The 27930-nt window shown below is 43.4% G+C and overlaps 2 protein-coding genes across 11 annotated transcripts in view; both read right to left on the reverse strand.

Annotated features, from left to right (window-relative positions):
- Window positions 1-11926, reverse strand: part of CTBS (chitobiase) — a 70064-nt gene extending 58138 nt beyond the window's left edge. For 3 of the 4 annotated variants that reach the window (XM_059138037.1, XM_059138034.1, XM_059138038.1), the window contains exon 1: window positions 11806-11920. The gene's annotated coding sequence lies outside the window, so the exon portion shown is untranslated. Of the gene's footprint in view, window positions 1-11805 lie in introns of all 4 variants that reach the window. The other variant, XM_059138036.1, reaches the window with a different exon arrangement.
- Window positions 11927-21439: 9513 nt separating this feature from the next.
- SSX2IP (SSX family member 2 interacting protein) overlaps window positions 21440-27930 on the reverse strand; it is a 43123-nt gene continuing 36632 nt past the window's right edge. For 6 of the 7 annotated variants that reach the window (XM_059136224.1, XM_059136229.1, XM_059136228.1 and 3 more), the window contains exons 12-14: window positions 27038-27152; window positions 26576-26741; window positions 21440-22300 (exon numbers count right to left, since the gene is read on the reverse strand). In XM_059136224.1, coding sequence (XP_058992207.1) covers window positions 22126-22300; window positions 26576-26741; window positions 27038-27152 — 456 coding nt within the window. In that variant the 3' untranslated portion in view covers window positions 21440-22125. The remainder of the gene's footprint in view (window positions 22301-26575; window positions 26742-27037; window positions 27153-27930) is intronic. The other variant, XM_059136230.1, reaches the window with a different exon arrangement.

Here is a 27930-nt window from a genome sequence, read left to right on the forward strand (position 1 = left end):
TGTATGTGGGTTCTTTTAAAACATGTTGGTGGGAGGAGTGGTGAAGCTATTAAAGCAATCGAGAAAAACAAGGAGTAAGGACCTATTTAGCCAGAGCGACTCCATCTTGGTTAAAGAGCCATTTTGTTGTTTGTGCAGTAAACTTAAATTGACCTCCCCTCCCCCCTGCCCCAGAGAAACTTACTTAGAAGCAAGTCCAGGAAACCAGTAAAATGTAGTCGGCTAGTTCCTAATAACAGAGCCCAGAATACAAGGACGAGTCAGGCCAGATAGAGTACTTCAGTATGAAGTACTGATTGTAACAGTGAGAAGGTCTTGCCCAAACCAAAATGACTCCATCTTGGGAAGGATGACGATCTTATTATTCACACTGAATATGTTAACTGACTAAGCCTTCCCAGGAAATACTGTTTGTAAGAGTACCTAGTATGGCGTAATCTTGAATAACATGTCACCAGACCGGATGAAACTAGCCAATCAACAAAAGACACACAAACCTGGTGGGTTGAAATACCAAGATACGGGTTGCAGTTTCACCCAATAAAAGGTAGTCTGTAAGATTGGGAGGGGTCGCTCTCTTCGGAGGCAGCTCTGACTGGTCAGTCAGTCAATTCTTGAGTTTGTAAGCTGGGGGTGGTCGCTCTCTTCAGACACGGCCCTGGCCAGTCAGTCAGACTTCTAATGCTTAGTCTCGTTCCCCTGGCTGATCAGTCTGATCTCTAATACTTGGCATAGAATAAAGCTTTACATAACTTTCACCTTGTCTCAGTCTTGTTCCTTTGATAACAGACCCTAACACAAGGTACCATTCCACCGTTCAGGGAGGTGCAGATGAGACTAGGGGGTGCGGGACCCGGGGTGAAGAAATGGGGCACACAATGACCATTCGCTGAGAAGTTTTGGTTAAAAAAAGTTATCCGTATTTCAGTATGTGAAATCTCAAAAAAAAAAGACAAACAAATAAACAAAAGGCAGAAACAGACCCTCTAAGTACTCAGAACAAACTGATGGGTGCCAGAAAGGAAGAAGGTGGGGGACAGGCACGATGGGTGAAGGGGAGCGGGAGGCACAGGCTGCCAGGATGGGAATGAAGAAGTCAGGGGGATGAAAGGCACAGCACAGGGAAGAGAGACAATGGTATGGTAATAGCATCCTATGGGGACAGAGCTGCCCAGGAGAGGAATGGGTCATATAGGTTTGCAGAATCACCACGTTGTACACCTGCAACTAATGGAATATTGTAGGTCAACTATACTCAAATCCAAAATAAATGTATTTTTTAAAATGACCAAGAATAGCAGCCGAAAGAAGCTGATAGGTAGTGGGATTCTGGGAGCTCCTATGTGTTTGAAGGTTTGGTTTAAACAACCTGTCCAACAGGAAGGGAATGGGGAGAGTCTGGAAGACAGTCTTTCCAGAGGAGATAGCATGATGGCCTGGGGGAAAGGGGAAGTTTTAAGCCTGGACAAATAGGGCTGTTCCTCTTCCTTTAAGAGCAAGAGGAAGGAGCAGCAAAGGGAGAGGGGCCGGTGGGGACACCACACCCAGCGTGATCCACACCGCCCACGGCTCACCTGGTTTCAACTCCCGACACGTCTTCCCTTCTGAAGTCCTGTACTCTTCAAAGCAACACAGGTCTCACTGCCCGCTCTTCTTCTTAAACCGCTCCCTAGTTCTGACTTTCGCTGCTGTTACAGAATCTGAGCTCCAGGGCTGGTGTGTGAAGTCCACTGGCCTTCCCACCACTCCGGCTCCCTACTCCCACTCCCAGTGCTCAGCGTGTGGTCCCCGCCAGCAACAGGAGGACCACCTGGGAACTTGTTAAAAACCCAAAAGCTCAAGGGGGCTGCCTAGGTGGCTCAGTCCTTAAGTGGCTGCATTTGGCTCAGGTCATGATCCTAGAGTCCTGGAATAGAGCCCCGCATTGGGAGCCTGCTTCTCCCTCTGTGACTCCCCCTGCTTGTGTTCCCTCTCTCACTGTGTCTCTCTCTCGGTCCAATAAATAAGTAAAATAAAATTTTAAAAATGCAGAAGTCCAGAAGGGCACCTGGGTGACTCAGTCCTTAAGCAACCTCTTGGGTGGGTCCAGGTTGTGAGCTCAGGGTCATAAGGTCTAGTCCCACCTTGGGCTGTATGCTCAGTGTCCGTGGGCTTGAACTTCTCCCTCCCCTTTCCCTCTGCCCCTCCCCCCACCACACTCCCAAGGGTGCTTGAGCGCATTCTTTCTCTGAAATAAATCTATCTTAAAACAACAACAACAATGCAAAAGCTCATGCCCTGCCCTGGATTTAGTAAATCTGAGACACAGGGAAGGAGGCCGCGCAATCTGCATTTCACCAAAGGCTTCCAGGGAATTCTGAGGATTGCTCCAGTGTGAAAAACAGTGGCCGAGTCTTACTGAACCGCACTGGCAGTGGCCAGACCACTCTGTGCTGGCCTCCCCACTCCCATTCAGGGTGGTCCTCCACCGGTGCCCCTGCCCACGGTGACTGCCTGCCCTCCCTGTGCTTCCGCGGAAACCGTGAGCACTTCCACCTTTCAGCTGTGCTGCAGCTCCGGTTTCCCTGCCTGCCTCCACCAAAGCCAGCGAGCTCCCCGCAGGCGTGGAGACTGTGTTGTGTGGCACAGTCCTGGGGCTCAGAAGATGTATCTGAGTTGAGAAGTTAATGAAAAGCAAAGTACAGGGCGGGGAGAGAAGAGGGACCGAGCATGCGCAATCCGGAGAGAGACAACCACGAAACGGTAACAGATGCTCTTCCAGTTCCAACGGTGGGCCGGGTCCTGTGCTAAGTGCTTGGCAGAAACTGCCCTTTAATCCCTGCAACACACCCGAGGCGCTGCTGGGCGGCTCAGCGGAGATAGCAACTACGGCACAGAGCGGCTACACACTGTGCCCGATGCCCTCAGCTGGCAAGTGGCAGGAGTCTGTAGAGCCCACCCCACGGGCTCAGAGAGGACGGAGCTTTCTTTGGAGCCCTCCTCAGTACTCACCAGCTCCACAATGCTCCCCGGGGGCCTGCTCTGTCTGTGCCAGACCGAGTAGACAAAGAGGAATGCGGAGGACACATGCACACAGTTGCTTACACTGCAGCCCCGCCACCCCCCTACGCCCAGGTCCCATTCTAGAGAGATCTGCAAACCAGTGAGCATGACTCAGCGAAGGACCATGATTGAGGAATGTCCAAAGAGCTACTCAGAGCCTGCCACAGGCAGCATGCATTTGCTCTGCCACAATTTCCCACAGAACATTCCAGAGGTAGGTAGCCAGGGCTGTGGCAGTTCTGCTCCATGGTACCTTCCATGGAGGCTGCTCTTCCTGCCCTGGGGTGTGCCCCTCACGTTCCTGCTCCAAAGTGGAAGCCACACACCTTTGTTCCAGGCTGTAGGATAGGAAAAGGGGCAAAAGAAAAGGAGTAAAGACACGTTTTATATCCCTCCTGTGGAAATTCTTAGAAACCTCTCATGATTCTTTTGCTTACATTCTAGTATCCAGAACTTTGTTGGTTCAAGCAAGAGACAGATGGAAACTGAGCGATGTTTTCCAGGGATCTCCCTGACAGCTGTGCAGACAGCTTCTGGTGGGATGTTCCTGTGATCCTGTGACCAGATAGAAGCCAGTTCCCCAGTGCAGGTGAGAGGCAGTGAGGGCCCAGAGCAGGGCAGTAATTGTGGGGTGGAGATGAGAGATTGGAGAACAGACATGGGAGGGCAGGAGAGGATGGGATTTGGCGGCAGTTAGAAAATGGCGGTGAAGGACAGGGATGGAGGTGAGGATGACACTGAGGTCCTCAGCTTGAACAATGGAATGAATGACAACGTGGCTAACCAAAGCAAAGGAAGGGACAAAGAAGGTGGAGGAGGCTGTTGTCCGTGGTGGGGAGAATTGATCGGTTTGATTTGGGATATGCTGAATTTAGGGCACCCGTTGGAAGATGTTCAGCCAACTGACAAAAATACACATCTGGAGCTCTGGAAAGAGGTTAGGGATAAAAATCCCAACTTAGGAGTGGGTGGGTCCAAGTGACAGCTGCAGACACGGTTTTGGGATGGCTGGACCAAAAAAGAATGAGGCAACAGGGTCAAGAATGAAGATGGGGAGTGCCAAAGTTCTGTGAATTCTCTGCAAAGTCCATTCTGATGGAAGATTCTTGGGAAATAAAAGCTCACAAAATCTCAGGTTGCATCCTTTTCCCAGACAACCACGACCTGGGTCAAAGTCTCCATTTCAGGACAAGGTAAAACCACTAAAAGCCTTTGCTTTCCCTGGTGAAAATACTTTAACACCAGCTAATGTTAGGTTTGGGGGAAAAGTCATATTTAAGGTTGAGGTTTCTATTACTACTCTGTAATACAGCAGAGCCTCTGCCCAGAAAACCTTCTGTCTCCCTCACCATCCAGGAAACTGCCTTGTCATTAGGCTGCCAGGCCTCGGGGCTTGGGCAATGCCAACAGGTTAAGATCCATGTGGTAAGGGATGGCAGATCAGGCGCGCCTTCTCCCACAAACAGCTTTCAACTTCTGGGTGATTTAATGCCCTTTCTGATTGCTTTCAAGAAATGCAATGTTGATTTTTGGTCCCAGTATCTGCTTCAATTCTAGAAAAGGCTAAAAAATTATATATAGCATCCCTTTCATTTTAATTGACGTCTTAAAAAAAGATTTTATTTGAGAGAGAGAGAGCATGAGTGAGAGAGGGGCAGAAGGAGAAGGAAAGGAACAAGTAGACTCCTCACTGAGCTCAGAGCCAACCTGGGGGCTTGATTCTGGGACCCTGGGATCATGACCTGAGCTGAGGTCAGATGCTTAACTGACTGAGCCACGCAGGTGCTCTTTAATTGATCCTTATTGTCCTCACCATTCACCTCTGCTTCCACTCCTTGACCCCTCCCCTTCCCCACCAACATCTGCTGCCCCCACCCCTTCTCAACTTAAGCAGGTGGCTAGTATAATCCACTTTCAAAGCACTTATTTCTTGAAACGCAATGACCATAATTTGGAAAACCCTTTAGATGAAAGAATATGATACCAAAATGCTCAATTCTTTGGGTGGTCACTAGCAAAGTGCCTTCAACTGATAAGAATCCAACTAAAAGGGTCTTCAATTACTAGAAAGCACTAAAAGTCCAAACCCAACAGAAACAACAAAAGCAATCTAAAATTAAAATAAATGGTGGTTCAAAACCACAATGAGATGCCACCTCACACTGGTGACAATGGCTAAAATTAACAACACAGGAAACAACAGGTATTGGGGAGGATGTAGAGAAAGCGGAACCCCTTACACTGTGTTGGTGGGAATGCAAGCCTGCAGCCACTCTGGAAAACAGCATGGCGGGTCCTCAGAAAGTTGAAAATAGAGCTACCCTATGACCCAGCAATGCATTACTGAGAATTTACCCCAAAGATACAAATGTAGTGATCTGAAGGGGCATGTGCACCCCAAAGCTTATAGCAGCAATGTCCACAATAACCAAACTATGGAAGAGCCTAGATGTCCATCGACAGATGAATGGATAAAGGAGATGTGGTATATATACACAATGGAATATTACTCAGCCATCAGAAAATGAAATCTTACCAACTGCAATGATGTGGACAGAACTAGAGGGTATTATGCTAAGTGAAGTAAGTCAATCAGAAAGAGACATTATCGTATGATTTCACTCATTTGTGGAATTTAAGAGACAAAACAGAAGCTCATAGGGGAAGGGAGGAGGAAAATAAAATAAGATGAAATCAGAGTGGGAGACAAACCATAAGAGACTCCTACCTATGCACATGGAACATTCTCCAGAATAGATCACATCCTGGATCATAAATCAGGTCTCAACTGGTATCAAAAGATTGGGATCATTCCCTGCATATTTCCAGATCACAATGCTCTGAAGCTAGAATTCAATCACAAGAGGAAATTTGGAAAGAACCCAAATACATGGAGACTAAACAGCATCCTTCTAAAGAATGAATGATTCGACCAGGAAATTAAAGAAGAATTGAAAAAATTAATGGAAACAAATGATAATGAAAACACAACGGATTCAAAATCTGTGGGTTACAGCAAAGGCAGTCCTGAGAGGAAAATATATAGCGACACAAGTCTTTCTCAAGAAACAAGAAAGGTCTCAAATACACAACCTAACCCTACACCTAAAGGAGCTGGAGAAAGAACAACAAAGGAAGCCTAAACCCAGCAGGTGAAGAGAAATCATAAAGATCAGAGCAGAAATCAATGAAATAAAACCCAAAAAACAATAGAACAAATCAACGAAACTAGGAGCTGGTTCTTTGAAAGAATTAATAAGATTGAAAAACTCCTGGCCAGACTTATCAAAAAGAAAAGAGAAAGGACCCAAATAAATAAAACCATGAATGAAAGAGGAGAGATCACAACCAGCAGCAAAGAAATACAAACAATTACAAGAACATACACGAGCAACTCTACACCAACAAATTTGACAATATGGAAGAAATGGATGCATTCCTAGAGACATATAAACTACCAAAACTGAACCAGGAAGAAATAGAAAACCTGAACAGACCCATAACCAGTAAGGAGATTGAAACAGTCCATCAAAAATCTTCAAACAAACAAAAGCCCAAGGCCAGAGAGCTTCCCAGGGGAATTCTACCAAACATTTAAAGAAGAACTAATTCCTATTCTCCTGAAACTGTTCCAAAAAATAGAAATGGAAGGAAAACCTCCAAACTCATTTTATAAGGCCAGCATCACCTTGATCCCCAAACCAGACAAGGATCCCATCAAAAAAGAGAATTACAGATCAATATCCTCAATGAACACAGATGCGAAAATTCTCACCAAAATACTAGCCAATAGGATCCAATAGTACATTAAATGGATTATTCACCACACCCAAGAGGGATTTATTCCAGGGCTGCAAGTTTGGCTCAACATCTGCAAATCAATCAGTGTGATACAATACATTAATAAAAGAAAGAACAAGAACCATATGATACTCTCAATAGATGCTGAAAAAGCATTTGACAAAGTACAGCATCCCTTCCTGATCAAAACTCTTCAAAGTATTCATACCTCAATATTATCAAAGCCATCTATGAAAAACCTACCACAAATATCATTCTCAATGGAGAAAAACTGAAAGCGTTTCCTCTAAGGTGAGGAACACGGCAGGGATGTCCATTAGCACCACTGCTATTCAACATAGTACTAGAAGTCCTAGCCTCAGCAATCAGACAACAAAAAGAAATTAAAGGCATCCAAATCAGCAAAGAAGTCAAACTATCACTCTTTGCAGATGATATATGGAAAACCCAAAGACTCCACTCGAAATCTGCTAGAACTTGTACAGGAATTCAGTAAAGTGTCAGGATATAAAATCAATGCACCGAAATCAGTTGCATTTCTTTACACCAACAACAAGACAGAAGAAAGAGAAATTAAGGAGTCAATCCCATTTACAATTGCACCCAAAACCATAAGATACCTAGGAATAAACCTAACCAAAGAGGCAAAGAATCTATACTCAGAAAACTATACAGTACTCATGAAAGAAACTGAGGAAGACACAAAGAAATGGAAAAATGTTCCATGCTCCTGGGTTGGAAGAACAAATACTGTGAAAATGTCTATGATACCTAAAACAATCTACACACTCAATGCAATCCCTATCAAAATCCCATCCATTTTTTTCAAAGAAATGAAAAAATAATGCTAAAATTTATATGGAACCAGAAAAGACCTCGAATAGCCAAAGAAATATTGAAAAAGAAAGCCAAAGTTGGTAGCATCACAATTCCAGACTTCAAGCTCTATTACAAAGCTGTCATCATCAAGACAGGATGGTACTGGCATAAAAACAAACACATAGATCAATGGAACAGAATAGAGAGCCCAGAAATAGACCCTCAACTCTATGGTCAACTAATCTTTGACAAAGCAGGAAAGAATGTCCAATGGAAAAAAGAGAGCCTCTTCAACAAATGGTGTTGGGAAAATTGGACAGCCACATGCAGAAAATGAAACTGGACCATTTCCTTACACCACACACAAAAATAGACTCAAACTAGATGAAGGACCTTAATGTGAGAAAGGAATCCATCAAAATCCTTGAGGAGAACACAGGCAGCAACCTCTTCGACCTCAACCGCAGCAACCTCTTCCTAGGAACGTCACCAAAGGCAAGGGAAGCAAGGGCAAAAATGAATTACTGGGACTTCATCAAGATCAAAAGACTTTATGCACATCAAAGGAAACAGTTAACAAAACCAAAAGACAACTGACAGAATGGGAGATGATATTTGCAAATCACATATCAGATAAAGGGCTAGTGTCCAAAATCTATAAAGAACTTAGCAAACTCAACACCCAAAGAACAAATAATCCAATCAAGAAATAGGCAGAGGACATGAACAGACATTTCTGCAAAGAAGACATCCAGATGGCCAACAGACACATGAAAAAGTGTTCCACATCACTCGGCATCAGGGAAATACAAATCAAAACCACAATGAGATACTACTTCACACCAGTCAGAATGGCTAAAATTAACAAGTCAGAAAATGACAGATGCTGGCAGAGGATGCGGAGGATGCGGAGAAAGGGGAACCCTCCTACACTGTTGGTGGGAATGCAAAGTGGTGCAACCACTCTGGAAAATAGCATGGAGGTTCCTCAAAAAGTTGAAAATAGAGCTACCTTATGACCCAGCAATTGCACTCCTGGGTATTTACTCCTAAAGATACAAACAAAGGGTATGTGATCCAAAGGGGCACATGCACCCGAAAGTTTATAGCAGCAATGTCCACAATAGCCAAACTATGGAAAGAACCTAGATGTCCATCAACAGATGGATGGATAAAGAAGATGTGGTATATATATATATATATATATATATATATATATATATATATAATGCAATACTATGCAGCCATCAAAAGAAATGAAATCTTGCCATTTGTGACGACATGCATGGAACTAGAGGGTATTATGCTTAGCGAAATAAGTCCATCAAAGAAAGACAACTATGGTAAGATCTCCCTGATATGAGGAAATGGAGATGCAATGGGAGGGGTTTGGGGGTCAGGAGAAGAATAAATGAAACACGATGGGATTGGGAGGGAGACACACCATAAGAGACTCTTAATCACTCAAAACAAACTGAGGGTTGCCCGGGGGGAGGGGGCTATGGAGAGGGGGGTGGGGTTATGGACATTGGGGAGGATATGTGCTATGGTGAGTGCTGTGAAGTGTGTAAACCTGGCGATTCACAGACCTGTACCCCTGGGGCTAATAATACATTATATGTTTATTAAAAATTTTTTTAAAAAAGAGACTCCTACCTATAGGAAACAAACTGAGGGCTGCTGGATGGGAGGGAGTTAAGGGACAGGAAAACTGGGTGACAGGCATTAAGGAGGGCACGTGATGTAAGGAGCATTGTGGGTTATATCCAACTCTATCTCTGAAACTAAGAATACGCTATATGTTAATTAACTGAATTGAAATAAAATAAAATTTCAAAAATAATCAAATAAATGGTGGTATCCTTGTCTAACTTGGAAAGTTTGGGTACAGAATTAGTGTTGGATCTTAGGATTAGTATAAATTAGGAATTAATATAAATTCAGCCAAACATCTACTATTTCTCATCTCAGTGTACTTGGCAGTGTTCACTGATATTCAACATGATAGCCCAAAAATAGTGTAAGAAAAGTTCCTATCAAATAAAGACTCATTTATGGTTCTTATGCTCTAGTAGCTAAGACACAAAAATAGCAAAATGCAAGCTGCTAACATTTTCCCTTTGAAACACGGAAAATTAAAGAAAGTATGGTAAAATATTTTAAAAGGTGAAATTTATTTTTTTAAGACTTTTATTTTGAGATCATGTCCTGTTGATGTCAGCGTGTCATGTCTTATACAAACAGTTGTGACAGCAGGCTCTTTTTGAATGACCTTACTTGGCAAAATTAAAAGCTGGCACACCATCTCTGTCTCTAAATTTATTTCAGAATTTTATTTGTTGGTGAAATGTCAAAGTCTGGGAATCCCTAAAGTTGGATTAGGCCTTTCCCACAATCTTGGAAGCAAATGAGGTTTTCTATGGATTCCCTGCAATTTGTGCTGGGGTGTGGGGTGGGGCGGTGAGAGGGGCGTGTGGGGGTGGGGGGAGCCTGGTTCTCTATCCTGTCTCACCCTGTGCTGATCATGTTGGCTGGTGCTGAAACAGGTACTCTCAATAAACGATTTATTGGAAATGGTTGATCACCAGGCAAAGGAAAGCTCTTTGTTTCCTCCACTAATTACCAAAATGTCAAACATTTTAATTTCTTTTAAAGTTGTAGTTTTTAAAATATACGTGTTTTTAATAAATCGGTTAAATATACAAAAGTCCAACTAGACCACCTTTGAAAAGCAGCTTTAAAAAGGAGCCTTGCAGGCTTTGCACACCTGCCCCCCACAAACATCCTGGGAAGACCTGGTTGGGCTCCGTGTTTTTAGAACGGATCACCAACCCCTTTTCTGCTTTTCAGAAACCAGGAAGGAGAGAGGAAGAGACTTGTAGTTGCTACATAACTCTCAAGGACCATAAAGATTCAGGGTTGGTTAAAACCAGCTTTCAAATCGGAACTTGGGTTCTCTGGCCTCCAAAATCAAAAAAAAAAAATTTCAAAATCACTTTTCAAGGATCACAAAGGGGGAAAAAAAAAAAGCCCCTTCCAATAGGTTCTCAGTCCAGAGAGTTTTGATAAAACCATCACCGTGATTCTATTGTTATTTCCCAGAGGCCGGCAGCATTTTCCAATGAATCGGCCCTTAAAACTGGTAAAAACTGGTAGGCAGGAGCCAAGTCCCTTAGAGTCGCTCATCACAAAGACACAACCCTGGGCTCTGTTACCCGCCCCACTCCCCCAGGGCTGCTCGGTGCAGCCGGGACGTGATATTGCCCCATCTCTCCACGCAAGAGACCTGGAGCAGCCCACGACAAAGAGTCCGCCCTTGGCAGAGGTCAGGGCAGCCTCAGGATGCGTGCGATTTAAATATGGTAACAACTCCCCTCCCACGCACAGTTTCCTGTGGAACACTCAGAAAAGAAGAATCGTTCTAATTCTACCACCTACAGATTACCTCCGTTAACATTTTGATGAATCTTCTTCCAGGCATAGATGAATACATGGACGGCTGGATGGACAGACATACAGAAAGCCACAATGATAGACTTACTACTTGGATAGAAGTGCATTTAAGAACCTGTTGCTAGTTATTTATGGAGGGGGTGGGAAGGTGGTGGTGAAGGGAGGCTGGTTGTTTTTTTGTTTGTTTTGGTTTTCTTATAAGATTTTTTATTTCTTCCTGTAACAGAGAGAGAGATCACAAGTAGGCAGAAAGGCAGGCAGAGAGAGGAGGAAGCAGACTCCCTGCTGAGCAGAGAGCCCGATGTGGGGCTGGATCCCAGGACCCTGAGATCATGACCTGAGCCAAAGGCAGAGGATTAACCCACTGAGCCCCCCAGGCGCCCCTTGGAGGCTGGTGTTTTAATGCACACAGACGTGACTGGGGTTTCTCACGACTACATATTACTGTGTATGTTTTACCTGCCTAATTTTTTAAATTGCGAAAGCCCAGAGCAATCCCTCCCGAGAGCAGTGGGGTCCAGTCGCGAGCTCCCCTGGTGTGCGGTGAAGGCGCGGAGGTGAGCTGGCCGGCTTCTGCGCGAGGCTGCGGCGCGCGGGGAGAGGCGCAAGAGCCCGCGGCAGCCCGGCTCCGCGGGCCGCTGGAGCTGCACCGTCGGGGGAGAGGGGAGCTTGGGCCCTGACGGCGGTTACCTGTGCTCGGCAGGGTGAAGTGCGATGCGCGTCTGCCGGCGGCCACCCCACCCGGAGTCCGCTTCGCTGTGCCGGGTGCCCCACCTCCGCGCGGGTTCGCCCGCAGCCCGGGCTGTGAGTCGCCAGGGCCAGGACGCGGGGCGGCGGCCCCACGGCGCCCTCTGGCGGGCGGGTGCGGGACAGATGCGGGCCCGCGGGGCAGAGCGCGGCAGCAGGAGGGGCTGCAGCTTGAGAAGCCAGGATGCGGAGGAACGGGGCTTCCGTCCGGGGACCTGGCCTGATCTTCTGAGGTTTGGTTTGGTTTGGGGTTTCCATTTTCTCACAGCCTTGCCGGTTCATCCATATTTCCCTCCACTCATGTTGGCTTTTTGTTTGCAACACCAATTATGTTCTGTTCTCCAAAGGAATGCTTATTCATTGTAAAAAAAAAAAAAATGAAAGCACAGAAAATTATTAACTTTAATCTCGCCATTCAAAGATAAGCACACGCTAAAGTATTTTTTCATCTAGTGTTTTGATTGTTTTTTTTTTTTTTCCTGTATTCAGCAGTGTCTATTATGGTGAGTGTGAACTCAAACTGAGCAATGCTGTTTGAGAAGTCAGGCCTGGTGTTGAACTGGCCCTGGGAAGAGAAGACAGAAAGGCCGAAGGGCAGAGAGTAAGGGCCTCCTGTCCTTAAAAGCCAGGCGTGGCTGCTTCTTAGCTTGATAAACGGGTTAATCTGGCCCCAAGGAAGCTTGTCTTTTTCATCTCTGCTGGGGGACACATAAGCTAAAGTTGCTGTTTTACAGGGAGCAAATAGGCGGCAGTGGCCAGTGGGGTGAGGGGGGAAAGAAAATCCGTCTCACTTTTGGCTTTACCTAACTAGAAGTTTCAATGCCCCGTTGTGTGGCTCCAGCTCCTGCCTGGCACCTCCTCCCAGGCTCCTCCCACTGCTGTTTGACTCATCCTGGGTGGTCTCCTGCCTCTAGTCTGTGAGCTCCCTAGGGCAGGAGTAGGTCTCAGGGCCCATCTCTGGCCCCTGGCAGAACGCTGAAGTCTCTTCTTTTTCCTCCACACACACCTCACCAGTGTGCTTGCTTTACAGATGCAGCTTCAAGGCAACTCCCACCGCCTTCCAGCCACACTGGGGCCTCCAAGCAAGACTCTCCTCTATGGGAATTTGGAAGTTGTCTCTCTCCTGGGTGTGGCTGGCTGTCGGACTGCAGTAGAGAATCCATATCAAAGTTACAGGCGGCATTGTAGGTGTTCCTCCTTCCCTCTCTGGGTTACTTGGCTGGGCTGAGGCAGAGAGAGGGGATTGTAGAAGCCCAGTCTGTGGCCGCGAGGATGTTGTGGGGCATGGGGGTACAAGGTCAAATCCTCTGGCCTTTATCTCGCCTCCAACTGAAAATCTCGTGAGATCCATATTGCTCAGCAGTGCCTGGTAGCATTTCCTCCGTGGGAACGCGAAGGGCTGAGTTCCCCTTGACGTTCTGCCCGGTGAAAATAAAGGCTTCAGGGAGTAAAAGCTACCACCTCCTAGGGGACACTAGCTAAGCTGGCTGTGCCGTGCTGGTCTGATCTCTTCTGGGGAATCAGGTAGAAAACCTGTAATACCCAGAGATAAAGGCCTGGGTTCTTTTTTAAATTTTTATTTTTAGAGAGAGAGGTGGGAAGGGCAGAGGGAGAGATAGAATCTTAAGCAGGATCCTTCCCCAGTCCGAGGCCCAACGTGGGGCTTGATTCCATGATCCAGAGATCATGCCCTGAGCCAAAATCAAGAGACGGACGCTTAACCAACTGAGCCACAAGGCCTGGGTTGTTCTTATGCTATGTACTAGTAATGTTCTTAGATGATCTGACCTCTCCTAATCTGTTTGTTCATCTCTAGCAGGGAATGGTAATGTTAACTAGAGGTTATGTTTCATGTTTGCTGTTGGGCCCCAAAGAGTCTTGAAGTTACATTTGCAAATTTTCTCAACTTGTTTGATGGTCCTGCATCAATGTTGAAACCTCTGAGCTAGGAGTATGGGCAGCTTGATGGAGGAGACTTTGAACTAGATGATCCTTCTAGTGGCACTGTCTCAATCTTGTCAATCAAGGACTGGGCTGGAATTGTCTATTGTGCAGTTGAAAAAAAAATAATAAACAACATCAAGGCTCAGAGAGGTTGAACAGCTTGCCCAAAGGCACACAGCTTGGCATGACAGGGCCAGGACTGGAGTATGGTTCCTAACCAGCGCGCCCTCGTAGCATCTCTAGCAGGAGATGGGGAAGGAGTGTTGTCTTGGAATTGTTGCGCAGTGTGACACCATCCCCGTGCAGGAGACATCGGGAAAGGATCTCAGACTCTGCTCTAAATGTTCAGGAGTGGGAGGAGGAGCCCATTATTCTTTATAGGTTTAGAATCTTTTTAATAATGCTCTTCACATGCCGTAACAGAGCTGACACTCATATAAGCCATTTGAAGATTCTATACACTGAGATTTCAAAATAGACAACTTAATAGGCTGCTTCTATATTAAATGAGTCACTTGAAGAGTCTACATTTCTCAGAACTGGTGGGATGATTATCTCTGTAAGACACTGTTGGGAGAAAGACTCTGACCTGAGCTTTATTTATGAAGACTGAACTTTCTGGTAGGCACACAGCTGCTTTCTTGATCAGTTTCAGAGACTGAGCCCTGAGCTGGGTTAGGACACAGAAAGAATCTGTAGGACTCGGATATTTAATCTTGATCCCACAGAAGATGAGCATCTGATTTTGACTTGGCTGAGCCAATGGTAAGAATGTTTCACCACATACTTTGCCTTATCCTTTCGTTATTACCGCAGACACTGGCTGTTCGTAGAGTACACACTCAAACGGAAGAGAATCACATGCCTCCTGGTAGCGTCATTTGATTGTATTATCCCCAAACAGCACACCGACCCCTTTTAGGGGTCAAACTGGACTGCCGGGGCACCCTGCTCTGCCCCTCCCCGCACCACACCCAAGTCTCTGCCAGGATGCCTGTGGACAGGGGGCGATAGGTTCTCCAGCTTGAACGCAGGAACTGCAGACATTTCAAATACCAGCTGGGGGACAGGACAAGTGAAAATGCAGTGCCCTGGAAGGACCAACAAATAAACAAAACAAGAAATGAGAATTCTTTTGGAATCCTGTTGGGGATTTTATTTTTGCCTCTTTCAGTAACTCACCTAAAGAGTTTTCACATTGGGTTTCTTCTCTTTGAAAGAGAAAAATTTAAGTCCCCAGGTGCAGTGGAGAAAGAGGTTTGGTGGTTTTTTTTTTTTTTTTTACCCCCCCCCCCCCAGCAAGCGATCCATTGCGTCCAGGGCTGACTCTTATAGGCTGCAGCTCCCGTTCCCTGGGCCTGCAGGTTCCAGGAGGAGTTCAGATGCCCAGTACCTGCACCTAGAGCTCCAGCTGCCTTGTAGGACCCCTGGGGCCCAGCCCTTCTGCTGCAGGCCCCTCAGACACCTTCCCCACCCGAGTGTCCTCTCTAGCTACTGCAGGTGACAGCTGGCACAGAGGACTCTGCCAACACAGAGATGTCCTAAAATACTATCCTACCCTGGGGGAGAGAAGAAAACCAGCCTCCTGCAGAAGCCTCGCCAAACAGCCAGGGCTAACTGCATTTTCCCAGATCTTAAATTGAGCCAATTCCGTGACGTGAGCTCAGCCTCTGAAAGCACACTCCACTTTGGGAGCTGAAGAGAGGACTTACGCACAGGTGATTGTTTGCGGACAGAGCCCTGCTCTCCCCTCTTTGTACCAACAGAACAGAAAGTAGGCTTTAAAGGCGGAATCCTCAGAGCTCCTCCTGTCACCTGCCGTCACACCACTGCGCCCATTCTTCTCGCTTTACTGTGCCCTTGCTTCTCGTAAAAGGGTAGCCTACACAGGCAACTTCCAGAAGGTCAACAATAGAATCCCAGTTGCCTGGCTCTGGGGACCTCATTTCAGATCTCCCCCCACTGCCAGGGGTCAGCCAGCAATGAGTCAGACCATTCTTCCGAGGAATTCCGGGAGAAAACGTAGGCCAGGAGAAAAGTTTTGGAAGACTCTTTTCGAACTTCAGCGGGAAGAATAATTCTGTGAACTTGAAGCGGAAGTGATGAACTTCAACCTTAAGGTTGAGAACCATCTCGTTCTGGAGCAAACCAGCCAACAGGGGCAGCCCGCAGGCAGCATGGGATCACGTTTACACGCGCCACTGACTCTCGGGTGGGCAGCGCTGCCCAGTGCCGCATGCCCTCTCTTGATCGCAGTCTGGCTGCCCAGGCTAGTGTTTTGTTTTTTCCCCCAATAGGCCTCTGTTGTTCTCAAGAGACCTAATGAAGTGCAGTGTGTGGGAAGGATAACAGGGATATACTTGAACACTTGAATGTGCTCTAAGGAACACTGAAAAAAGGAATTCATTTGCAAGCATTAATACCCTACTGTCACTTATTTCTTGCCACATAGCTGTGGATGAGAACCACTGGCCTGGTCTCTAGGACTGGGTTTCTGCTCACATGGGCCTGGGGTCCCGGCAGCCTCCACCGGCCTTGCCAGCATCTTCTCCTGATGGAAGGGATCCTTTGCCCTATATTTCCAACCACAGATTTGGCATTGTGTTCTGTTGGAGCACGTCACCAATGTTTCTTTGGTGGTTTATGAGTCAAGCTGCCAAATTCTTTTACCTAAGTTACTTCCAACTGGGTTTCTACCACTTACAGTCAGGCTCAGGCAGAAGTCTGCTGTGACGATGGCATTGGAACTGCCAGTTATGCCCTATGTAGAGCAGTCTAGCAGCTGGGATGGTGACCCCAGGCCCGGTCAAGTCCACTCCTGTTACCCCCAAAAGAAGATCTTGAGGCATGTAAAAAGTGAAGATTCAACATCAGGGACCACAACTAAAGGTTTGTGCTAACATAGCCATTTTCATGTATTTGCCCACTGTGATGGCGTTCCTGTCAAGATGGTGGAGCGGAGCTGGGACAGGGCCCTGTGTGATGCTCCTTTTGCGTTACTCCACTGCTACTTAGAACTGCACCACGAGGGGCATCTGGGGGCCTCAGTCCTTAAGCATCTGCCTTCGGCTCAGGTCAAGATCCCAGGATCCTGGGATTGAGCCCCATGTTGGGCTCCCTACTCAGTGGGGAGTCTGCTTCTTCTTCTCCCTCTGCCTGCTGCTTCCCTGACTTGTGCTCTGTCAGATTAATAAAATCCTAAAAAACAAAACAAAACAAAACTGCACCCCAATGCCCATTTCACCACACAGTGACATTTAAAAATTCTCTTTACTACTTGTGCACAGTGTTTCTGGTCATTGTGACTGTGGTCACAGAGGGAAATGGCACACGAACACAGTGCAGAGTGAACAAAGACAGGGCAGAAAGGGCAGGTTGTCTAGGTATATCTTGGGAATTTTCCAGTGGCCCTTAGGTTATTATGTCCTATGAACTATTTCAATTAGATCCTTAATGCTCCAGTCTTGAAAAGATACATGTCTAATTCTGAATGGGATTATCATGATAACTATTCCCTAAAACAAGACTGAGCCTAGCACCCAGACTGAATGATCAATACCTTTAGTGCAGAAAATTATAGTGGCGAATTATGGATTAAGAACCAAACAATTTCACTTAAAAAGGGATCCCAAAAGGCACTTTAGTGGCCTGGAATAAGCTGGAAATTTAGGGATCAAAAGATTGGAGTTTCAAGTTCCCATTTTACCAGTTATTAGCTATGTGTCTTAGGTTCTGAGTCTGTTACTAATTTTTTAAAAATAGGAAGGTTAATATTCTGTTATTCAAGGAATCAAAAGAGGACATGAATGTTGAACATTTTAGTACCTGTAAAACTACCATCTGAACACTTCAGGACTTTTCATGATAATGAAAAGTTTAGAGAAGGTAAAGGAAGCCTTAAATACATTCCTTAAAATATATTCCTTTCCAAAGTTAAGAATATTTGACTCCTTTGAATTCAGTGATAAATCTCTCGCACCAGGTAATAGGTTTCGGCGGTTATTTAAATGACTGAAGGGATGAGCTATCAAACGCACCTGCATCAGGTAGCGGCAAACCATCAGCGCCCAGCACGTGGGTTCGTGGTCCATACTTCTTAGTCTCAGGGGAGGTCAGGCTGGTTCCATATGTCTAGGTTCTGGACAAAGCAATGTAGGTGGAAGGCAGGTCTCCTTCAGGTCTGGTCTGTAGAAACACCCAGCACCACCTGTAGGCTGCGGTTTTCCTGGTTTGACAACGTTGGAGGCCACGTGCTCCGCATGGCACACGTGAAGATGGAGGAAGACTGCCCCACCCACATGAAGAATTTCATAAGCAAGAGTTGAGTTTTTGTATTGAGCCACACTGATTTTGTGGGGTTTTGTTGTTGTTGTTTTTTTGTAACATGGCCCATTCTGTCTTAAATAGTTTGCACAAACAACTAAGCTAGATGGGGTTGGAAATAGGACTCCCACCCTCCAGGTTCTTACACTCTTGAGAATCTGATAGTGTATTCATGCCAGTGAAGCCAAGTGCTAAATTATTTATTTCTTGTTATCAAATTACCTTTTTACCATGTGTCAAGCATCATACTAGGTACAAATATTTCTGAATCTTAAATATAAGAAGACTGAGGTGGACCTTTACCAGGGACTTATTACTGGCATTTACAGTACTTTCTGAATCCTCTGAATTCACGTATGTGTAAATGTCAAGAATATAAAATCTTGACCAGTCAAGTGAAATAGTTTTTAAATTTATCAAATAATTTATCAATAGTCCACTTCATTTTTGTATCCCTCCTGAAAAATATATTTAGAAAAGAACTAGAATAAACTATTTATAACTAACTTATAACTTATTAACATGTCCCAAATCTTTGCAAATGTACTTTCGATTAGATAGTAATATATGTTCTTGTGGAGAGAAAAATCTTACATTGCTTTGCAAGACAGTTTTTTTTTTTTTTTTTATTAAGATTTACTTTTTTGACACTGAGCGAGCACAAGCAGGGAGAGCAACAAAGGGAGACGGAGAAGCAGGCAGCCCAATTTGGGACTCGATCCCAGGGCCCTGGGATCATGACCTGAGCCGAAGGCAGATGCCTAACCAACTGAGCCACCCAGGCGTCCCTGCAGGACAGTATTCTGATTGTAGAAAACAAAATGAAAACCCAGCAAAACAAAATGATAAATTACACAGTAAATCCCATAGGAAATAATGTAAAGACTTTTACTGCCCAGTCATGTCACTGTCATGTGCAGAAAAATCAGTCCAGGCTCTATTACAAGACCAAATGCCTGAATGGCATGTCCCATTCTTTGTTCTAGTTTAGATTTAAATAGTCAGTCTCCCATCCAACTCAGAGGCTCACAGTGGTAGTGTGTGCACTTAACTATCTAGAAACATAGCAGTAAGTCCTGACATACAACAGGTACTTCATAAATGCTTAGGAAAACAGTGATATAAATTAAGGACAAATACAGAGAAAAGTGTATTTACCAGCCTTGGTGACCCATACTTACCTTAAACCCAACCTACGAACGGACTCTGAAGATCTTAAAACAGGGCGATCACACAATGGGCTTGCTGGCTTACACTTTCTGGTCATACACACCTAAGACCTCCTAGCACCATCACACAGCACGGAACGTGTTTTCCCACAATAGCCATGTTACTACAAACCTAAACCCAAGACTGGTAAGCTAAGGTAGGAAACATGGAACTCTTTTGAAATAACAAGTGTTTTAATTATACCATAGGGAAAACAATTTGCTGTGGACTATTCTGCAAATCTAAATATGTATTACATTGCTTCTACCAAAAAAAAAAAAAACAAAAAAAAAAAAAAAACAAAAAAACAAAAAAACCACAACACCTACTCATTCAGTTAAATTTTAATCTTAATTTTCTGGTATGATGATTCTTCTAAGTTTCTCATCATCATAAATTCAAGATAAAAAATTTTAAGGAGTAGGAAATACAATTTTTCTCTTAATTTTGGTGGCCGCTTTTGTCCTTTGGAAATTCAAAATGAAAAAAGGAATTCAAAATGGATGGCATGTAAAAACAAATGAGGTGCAAGGTTGCGGATTTACATGTTGATGAACAAGAAAACATTTAAGAGTATTAGGAGGACTTGAAAGCTAAGGTTCCCTGTGGTACCATGACTGAATCATCGCTCAACCTAAGACCGCAGCATTGCTGGATTGTTAAGTACACTGCAACTACCCAGAGAAAGGGAAGGAAAGCAAAATCCCAGGAGTTGTAGGTGTGAAGTCGGGAGTTTTCCAACATAGAAACCATTCCCATAATCTGGGAAGTTCAGTGTGACTGGGAATCCCTTTGGAGTTGGAATTTACAGTAAAGCAAAATGGATGCTCCCAGGTCAAACATACAATTTCTAGCTATCTGTGCAGACTTTTGATCAAAAGTACAATGAACTGGGCTTTTATTTCACTGTATTTTTCCTCCACACCTTAGATTTCAAAATAAGTGGGAGTTTCTCCTTCCACTACGAGAATGCAACCAACTTAAAAAATGGAAATAGAACAAAAAATAGATGCTCCTCTGTAGAAATCCATTGTCATGGAATGCACTATTCCCTAGAGTGAGACTTACTTCAAACACGAAAGTGTTCTTTTCTGGAGAAGTTTATGAGGGAAACCCCCGACAAAAAAGTTCCTGACAAATGTATCATGGACTGTTTTTAAAATTTGATTGCTTTTCTTCAATCATTTAAAAAAAAAAAAAAAAGCTCAGCTGTTTCTTCTTTTGGGATATGGTATGATCTTGGTAATTTTGTCATTTCTAATACTTAAAACTGTGAAGAAGTGACCATGCATCACACTGAAGGTCGTGAGTGACTGCTTTGCCTTTAAGGGCCAGCTTTTTGAGACTATAAATGTGGTTATCGTGTTACAGGCAGTTTTACTAATGTCTTGTCTGATACTCAGTGATAGTCTCTCAGCCCTGAAAAAATGGTTGCTGCTACACAAACTCCTATACAGTAGGTGGAGGACAAAAATAAGACCACTTTTCACATGCTGAATTTAAACAGAACAGCCCTACAGGGTGAATTATGTCTGTGGCTGACTATGCACTAGAGAATGGGAAGGCAGGTGAGCCCTGCAGGCTCAAGCCGGGCTGATCTGTGCAGGCTTCTATGCGCACACAGGGCTCGGTGCCGAAGCTCTGTGGTCCAAGTTCTGGGAACGAGCCCGGGCCTACAGTTATCATCGTCACTAACAACATGCAGAAACACGCAAGCAGTTCCGAAAGCGAGAGGACTCAAGTTTGTCCAGAGTGGTGATATTTAGACAAAATCGGGTGCTTTTCACATTGTCAGATTTATCATGAGCAGCACATACCCCAAATATACCAAGCCCGAAGTTGTGGTTGCGGGACTGGTCCTCATGTAGTAAAGAAAATATCTCTATTCAGGTACCTTAAATATCTTCTCTCACCCCAAATATCTTAAAACAATATTCTTTAATTGTTTATCCAAGGTACTTTTGTTGTCTTGCTTCTCCTACCTATCATCAGAAGTTCTTCGAAAAATTATAATATCCAAAATATATAAAAGTCTGCTGCTCTAGAAATCTCAAAAATGTAATGGTAGTGATAATTATCTAAAGAAGTCAGCTTCATGGAACAGCTTTTGAGTATTTATTGCTCAGATGCATTCAAAAAATTCTTGAACATAATGTGGCAATGGCTCTAACACATCTGTAAACAGAATACCACTAAAAAAATTTTATTGGCATGAAATACTATAATTATGGATGTGTAAAATTTTTAAATCTTAAAGCCTCTTAACATAATCATGTATATCTATGTACAAAACATACATAAATTTCACTTTATTTAAAACATATGAAAGAGGAAATTTCAAATCACACTAAACATAATAAATATAGAACTTGCTTTGTTAAAAATCTACAGTGTACATTCAAGTAAAGGCTAAACTTCCAATGCCAACTACATATGAGACAAAATTAAAACATTTACAATAATCAGTTTCTTAAAAGTGCTATTTTTTAATACCTATAAGAGGAAACTCATTCTAGTGCTTCTGTTCCCATCCAAACATATACATTCCTCTATTCACAGAACCAGATGCTTCTGTTACTAAAAATACATATCCAAAGCTTTTATATCCTTTTAAATAGATTCAACATTTTAGCTCTTTGGGGGAGGAACAGGAAAGTCCAAACAAACACCTCAGACCATCTTAAATTATCAGAGACGACGGACTTTATGACTTTATGACACACCCTGTTTCAGCTGAGATGTGCAATCTGGTGAACGTGTTTGTGAGAACAAGTCCAGGCTGCATGTCTAAGGTAAGTCATCTTTTTCTACATGGGAGTTCGTGTGGGTCAAGGAGCAGCCACTGTAGCAACCTTCCTGTGATCCAGGGCCCGAGGCCATGCTCCATTTTGGACTTGCACCTTCTCCTCCAACCTGATTTGGTTTAGTTTCCTCAGGAGTTATGTTCAGTACACTGATGGAGCTGTTGGGAAAAGAAAGATACATCTTTTTTTTTTTTAATTTATTTATTTTTTATTTACTTTCAGCATAACAGTGTTCATTATTTTTGCACCACACCCAATGTTCCATGCAATCTATGCCCTCTATAATACCACCACCTGGTACCCCGACCTCCCACCCCCCGCCCCTTCAAAACCCTCAGATTGTTTTTCAGAGTCCATAGTCTCTCATGGTTCAGCTCCCCTTCCAATTTCCTCCAACTTCCTTCTCCTCTCTATCTCCCCATGTCCTCCATTCCATTTGTTATGCTCCACAAATAAGTGAAACCATATGATAATTGACTCTCTCTGCTTGACTTATTTCATTCAGCATAATCTCTTCCAGTGCATCCATGTTGCTACAAAAGTTGGGTATTCTATGGAATATTAAGCCTCCATCAGAAAGATCTTAATAATCATCTCCTCCTTCTTTTATACTTAAGCTCTGCCTGAAGGTCCAACCGCCCCTTGTCCTATGCTAAGTAAAATCTGAGGACACAAAGAAGTGTTTCAAAACGTCCTAATTTGTCACTTTTAGCCTATCTATCTACCTTTTTATCTGTTTACCCATCTACTTATTTCTTTGGTCTACTCTGACATTCTCTACACAGCTGAGGCCTAAGATAGACACAACGTGTGAAATTTGAAAGCTCATATATCCTTATGTCCTTGTCTTCCTGCCACTATTTAATAATCTCTTTGTTTTATTCCTCACACATCCATTTGCTCATGCAAGCTTTCCTCCACCCAGCCATTGCCCCGCACAGCTATTTAACGAGTGTTGACACAGCAGTAAGGAGTTGAGACTCTAAAGTCAGAGGGTTTAGGCTCATCCCCACTGGCCTGTTCAGCTCACTAGTCACGGTTTCTTCAGCTTCCTCAGTTGTAAGATGGAAATAATAGCATCTACCTCATAGAGGCGGATGGAACTGAGTTAACACACATTAAGCGCTTACACCAATGCTCAGTTGTGTCTGGGGGTAACAATCTCAGGGTCTGAACACAGACACAGCTGCTACCCTTCAATGACACAATCTGAGAGGTATTCTGCGACCAACCTCAAAACAAAAAATCTGGCGTGCCTGGATGGCTCAGTGGGTTAAAGCATCTGCCTTCGGCTCAGGTCATGATCCCAGGTCTTGGGATGGAGCCCCAGGTGAGGCTCCCTGCTCAGTGGAAAATCTACTTTTCCCTCTGTCCCTGCACATCACCCCCTTCACCCATTCTCTCTCTCTAATAAAAAATAAAATCTTTTTGAAAAAATCTGCCTAAATGACTACTTTCAGATCTAAGGAGTTAAGTCAACAAATGAAACATTTTTACCAACTAAACATCCTATATAATTTTTTCCACAAATATACATTTTTTCCCCTAAATATGCATTTTTTGTCACTTTGGCTTACTAACTCAAACTCAATGTGCCAATCCTAAAAAAAAAAAAAAAAAAAAGTTGTTTTAATTCTAAAAATCGAAACCCAAAACAATTAAAAATTTTATTTACGCTTATTTGCCAATACTTAAAAAAAGAACTTGCTTATAATTCAGCCCTGGGAAACCTTGCCATCTCAGACAAAATAAGCTCAATGATCAACTAAATTTTCTCTGTAATTCTGTACCTAAATTACTTTGTGTAAAATTTTCCATTCTACAGTGTAGAAGCAATGAGGTTGTTGATGTAGAAATTAGTTATAAATACTCTTATCATTTTGTTATAATCTTATTACAACCCAGATCCAAGGTGCTTCAGGAGCAAGGAGTCCAAATTTACCAAATAACTTAAAATTTTGAGAACTATGTCAAGCTCCACAGCTTCTCTCCTGATAACTAGTAACTCAATTCTGTGTTTTATCTTCAGAAGCCAATGACCATGAACATGAATAGCTCAATGGAATTTCTTTATGCTTAAAATTGTGGTTCTTGGTGGCACCTGGGTGGCTCAGTGGTTAAGCATCTGCCTTGAGCCCAGGTCATGATCCCAGGGTCCTGGGATCAAAACCCCACACCCACTGGGCTTCCTACTCAACAGGAAGCCTATTCTCTCTCTCCTACTCCCCACCCCCTGCTTGTGGTCCCCTCTCTCGCTGTCTCTCTCTGTGTCAAATAAATAAATAAAAATCTTAAAAAAAAATTGTTTCTATGTCACTGATGTTGTTTAACCCTCGGAATACATGAAGGAGAAAAGCACTTTTATAATCCATATATGTTTACATGTATTTTCATTTTCATAGCCTGCTACTGAATATGGACCAATATGGCTGATAATGGACCAAGTACTGTTTTAAGTGCTCTAAATGTATCATCACTGAAATCTCATGTAGGTACTAAATGCTGGACTTACCTTTATTAGCACAAAATAATGTCCTAAAGGATTATTAATGCAAATATTTATTAACTAAAAATAATTAGATTAAAAAGTAAGAATTATAGAGACATAAAAATAATCGAGGCAACTGCTATGTTCTCTCTCGGATAGAGAACACAGCTGAAAACGGTAACTAGAATTTGTGTTATTTATACAGGTGGTTCTGATTGGTCAAATTTGGGAGTTTAATAACATTCTGTATAAGACAATACTGAACTTACAGTATTTTTTTATTGTAAATCCCAAACTTTCAAACTCACCCATTAGTCAATCTGTTGGCTCTTAACTGATCCCATCAGGTCTGCCTTCATGTTACAACCCTTGCCTAAACTGTGACCATCTCACTGCAACTCCCCAGGAGCCTCCTAACTGTGTTTCCTGGCATCTAGCATGGGATCCTATAGTCTTTTTCCCATGTAAGAAAACAGTCACCTTTTCAAACAGATTTTTTTTTCACTTTCCTGTTTAACCATCTCCAATGCTTTTTCTGTTGCCCTCAGAACAATAATCCAATCCTACAAATACAGACTAAAATACTTCAAAATGAGAAGTCAAATATGTGCATGTGTGTGGGGATAGCAGAATGGGGTTAAGGATGAACAACATGGTCATGAGTTGATAATTGTTGAAGCTGGGTGATGGGTACATAGGGCATCATGACTTTATTCTCTCTTCACCTGTAGATAGCTGAACTTCTACATAATAAAGCTGGTTTCCTCATCTACTCACCCAGGGCCTTACAGGGTGTGACATCTGCCCACCCTTTACCACCCCTCTCCCCTCTTGGTCTTGCTCACTAACACCACTCGTCCTCCACAAACACACCAGTGTTCCGCCTCAGGTGGAACACTTGCCTGGAGGACTCTTCCCACGCTCTTTTTGGCCCCTCAATATTTAGGGTCCTACTCTTTTTACAAATTAACAATACATACAGGGTCTTATTCTTTTTAAGCTTCATATTTTCATTTTTAAATTCATTTATTCAACAATTCTTGGTCCACGGGCTAATGGGCTTCTTCAACACTTACGTCCAGACTAGCCTCTCACAACCACAGGTCAAGCATACCAGAGCTCCGAAACCTGCTCTCTAGGGAACCTGCCAAACACACCACCCCTCATGCTACCATCTCCCACTTGGTTAAGAGGAGAGATCACCACCACTCTTTCCAAAGTATCCTTTTGCTCTTTTCAATTCCTCTCTCACTAGGAATGTTCTATGTGCTTAGCTAATTAACCTTGGAATAGGCTCTGAGGCAAAATGCTGATTTTCCACCTTATAAGGTGATTTAACAACTTGACACAGAGAAAAATACCAAAACGTACCAGTTAATAGAGATACATGGGTTAAAAAAAAAAAAGAAAAAAGAAAAGAAATATATGGGTTTCCTGGGGTTGGGGAACAACTTTTTGTGACCCTGTCATTTTTGAGCACAGATTTTTACCAGTCACTATGAGGACATTTTTCTCAGTTCTTTGCCCTTCAACACCAATAAAATGAGAATAGCAAAAGAAATTTTAAAATATAATATTCTACAAAGATGATGAAAATATCCTTCTATTTAATAAAATTAAAGAATTCAAAATACTAAGTGATTCCTGTAAATAAGACTGTTTTTAAATTGTTCTTTGGATGTGAAGTGAAATGAATAACATCATATGATTTCACTCCCAGCAGAATGGAACCAGGTCTACCTTGCTCACTACTGTCTTCCCAGCACCTAACAGGTGTCCTTACACGATGGCTGCCCAATAAATACTTGCACAACAAATGATCAACCTACTAAATGCTCTCCAAAGCCACTACCATTGCTAACACCACAGACATGCCAACTTGCCCTCAACAATGCAACTCCAGCAGTGGGACAGAAACATGCAAAGATCACCTACAGACCAGTACCTATGCTCAGACGCACAGGAACGTGTCTGGCAAAAGTCTGAAGTAGAAGGAGAAGCAGGAAGAGACTTAGTAAGTTTGGATGCGCAAACCAGAGATCCGTTAGACACGCCGTGAGGCTTCTTCTGCCGTGGCCTTGAGTGCACTGTTAGACTGTCCCGATCAGAACCTGTGAAGAGAGAAAAGAACATAGTAAGTGTGTATGGTGAGGTATCAACAAGGTGAAGGGTATTAATTATGATGATCTTCTGCAGGGGGTGAGGTCTGGGGTAGAACAAGTTAAGGTGGGTGGCCCCTCTAGCCCTTGACTCTGGTTGATCTAATCTCGCCATCTCTTCTGCATATTCCATAAACATATAAGGATCTAGTTTTAAAAATATTTGGTGATCTGCAAAGTTGCCTATTAATAATGGACAGTATCTATTTACATGCATTTTCGGATTAAAGAGTTAACGAAGTACTCACTTCCTGAGAAGGCACTGAAAAGTTTCATATTTTCTGAGTTCTGGTGGTCAAATGTAGTCATATTTAAAAACTGTTGCTTTAACCAACTGGCTCTTTCTTCTTCAAATGCCTTTCTCTATCATAACAAGCAAACCAAAGAAATATTGATCAATATTTCAACATTCACATTGTTGGCATTTCCCATGACTTCTGTAGTTGTTGGTGTTTGCTTTCTGGCTATCATACAGATTTTGTAAGTCAAATGAATTAACCTAGAAAACTAAGAAAAATTTTATTTAAGTAAATTATATTTAAGAAAGAAAAAATCAATAAACAACTCATCACTATTTTCACATCTGTTTTGAGTAAACTCAAATGGACAATCCAAAAACAAAAATCATAGCATATTAGCTAAACTCCTGAACATACAGAACATTATAAATATAGAATTACAAACAACAGAAAAATATCCACTGCAAATGAATCCCTTGAGAAAAAGGAGTTGTAACTTTACCAGGCATTGTTCTCAGCCTCTACCATCTACCAGCGCCGGCAGCCATCACCACTAAACCACAAGAGGGCACATGTCAGACCTTCCCCTTTCCAACAGTTGATAATCCTAAACTCACCCTCAGCCCTCAGGTCGCTCACGCTTCCTTCTCATCCTTCCCTGGCCCCAGTGGCCCCAATGCCCAGAGGCAGATAGTTTCTCCTACAGAGAGCTGGGAACAGGACACCAAGTAACCAGAGTATCTCTTGAAACAGGCTGGGAGACAGAGACCCAGAAATAGGTTCCCTGAAGTTAGGAGAAAATGCTGGTGCAAATTTTCTGAGAAAGTTAGCTATTGAGGAGACAGATTTTCACAGCTGTGGAGGACTTCCATGCTAGTTACTTTAAACAGAACATAGTCTTT

The sequence above is a fragment of the Mustela lutreola genome, chromosome 10 (assembly GCF_030435805.1).
Source record: "Mustela lutreola isolate mMusLut2 chromosome 10, mMusLut2.pri, whole genome shotgun sequence".
Taxonomy (NCBI): Eukaryota; Metazoa; Chordata; class Mammalia; order Carnivora; family Mustelidae; genus Mustela; species Mustela lutreola.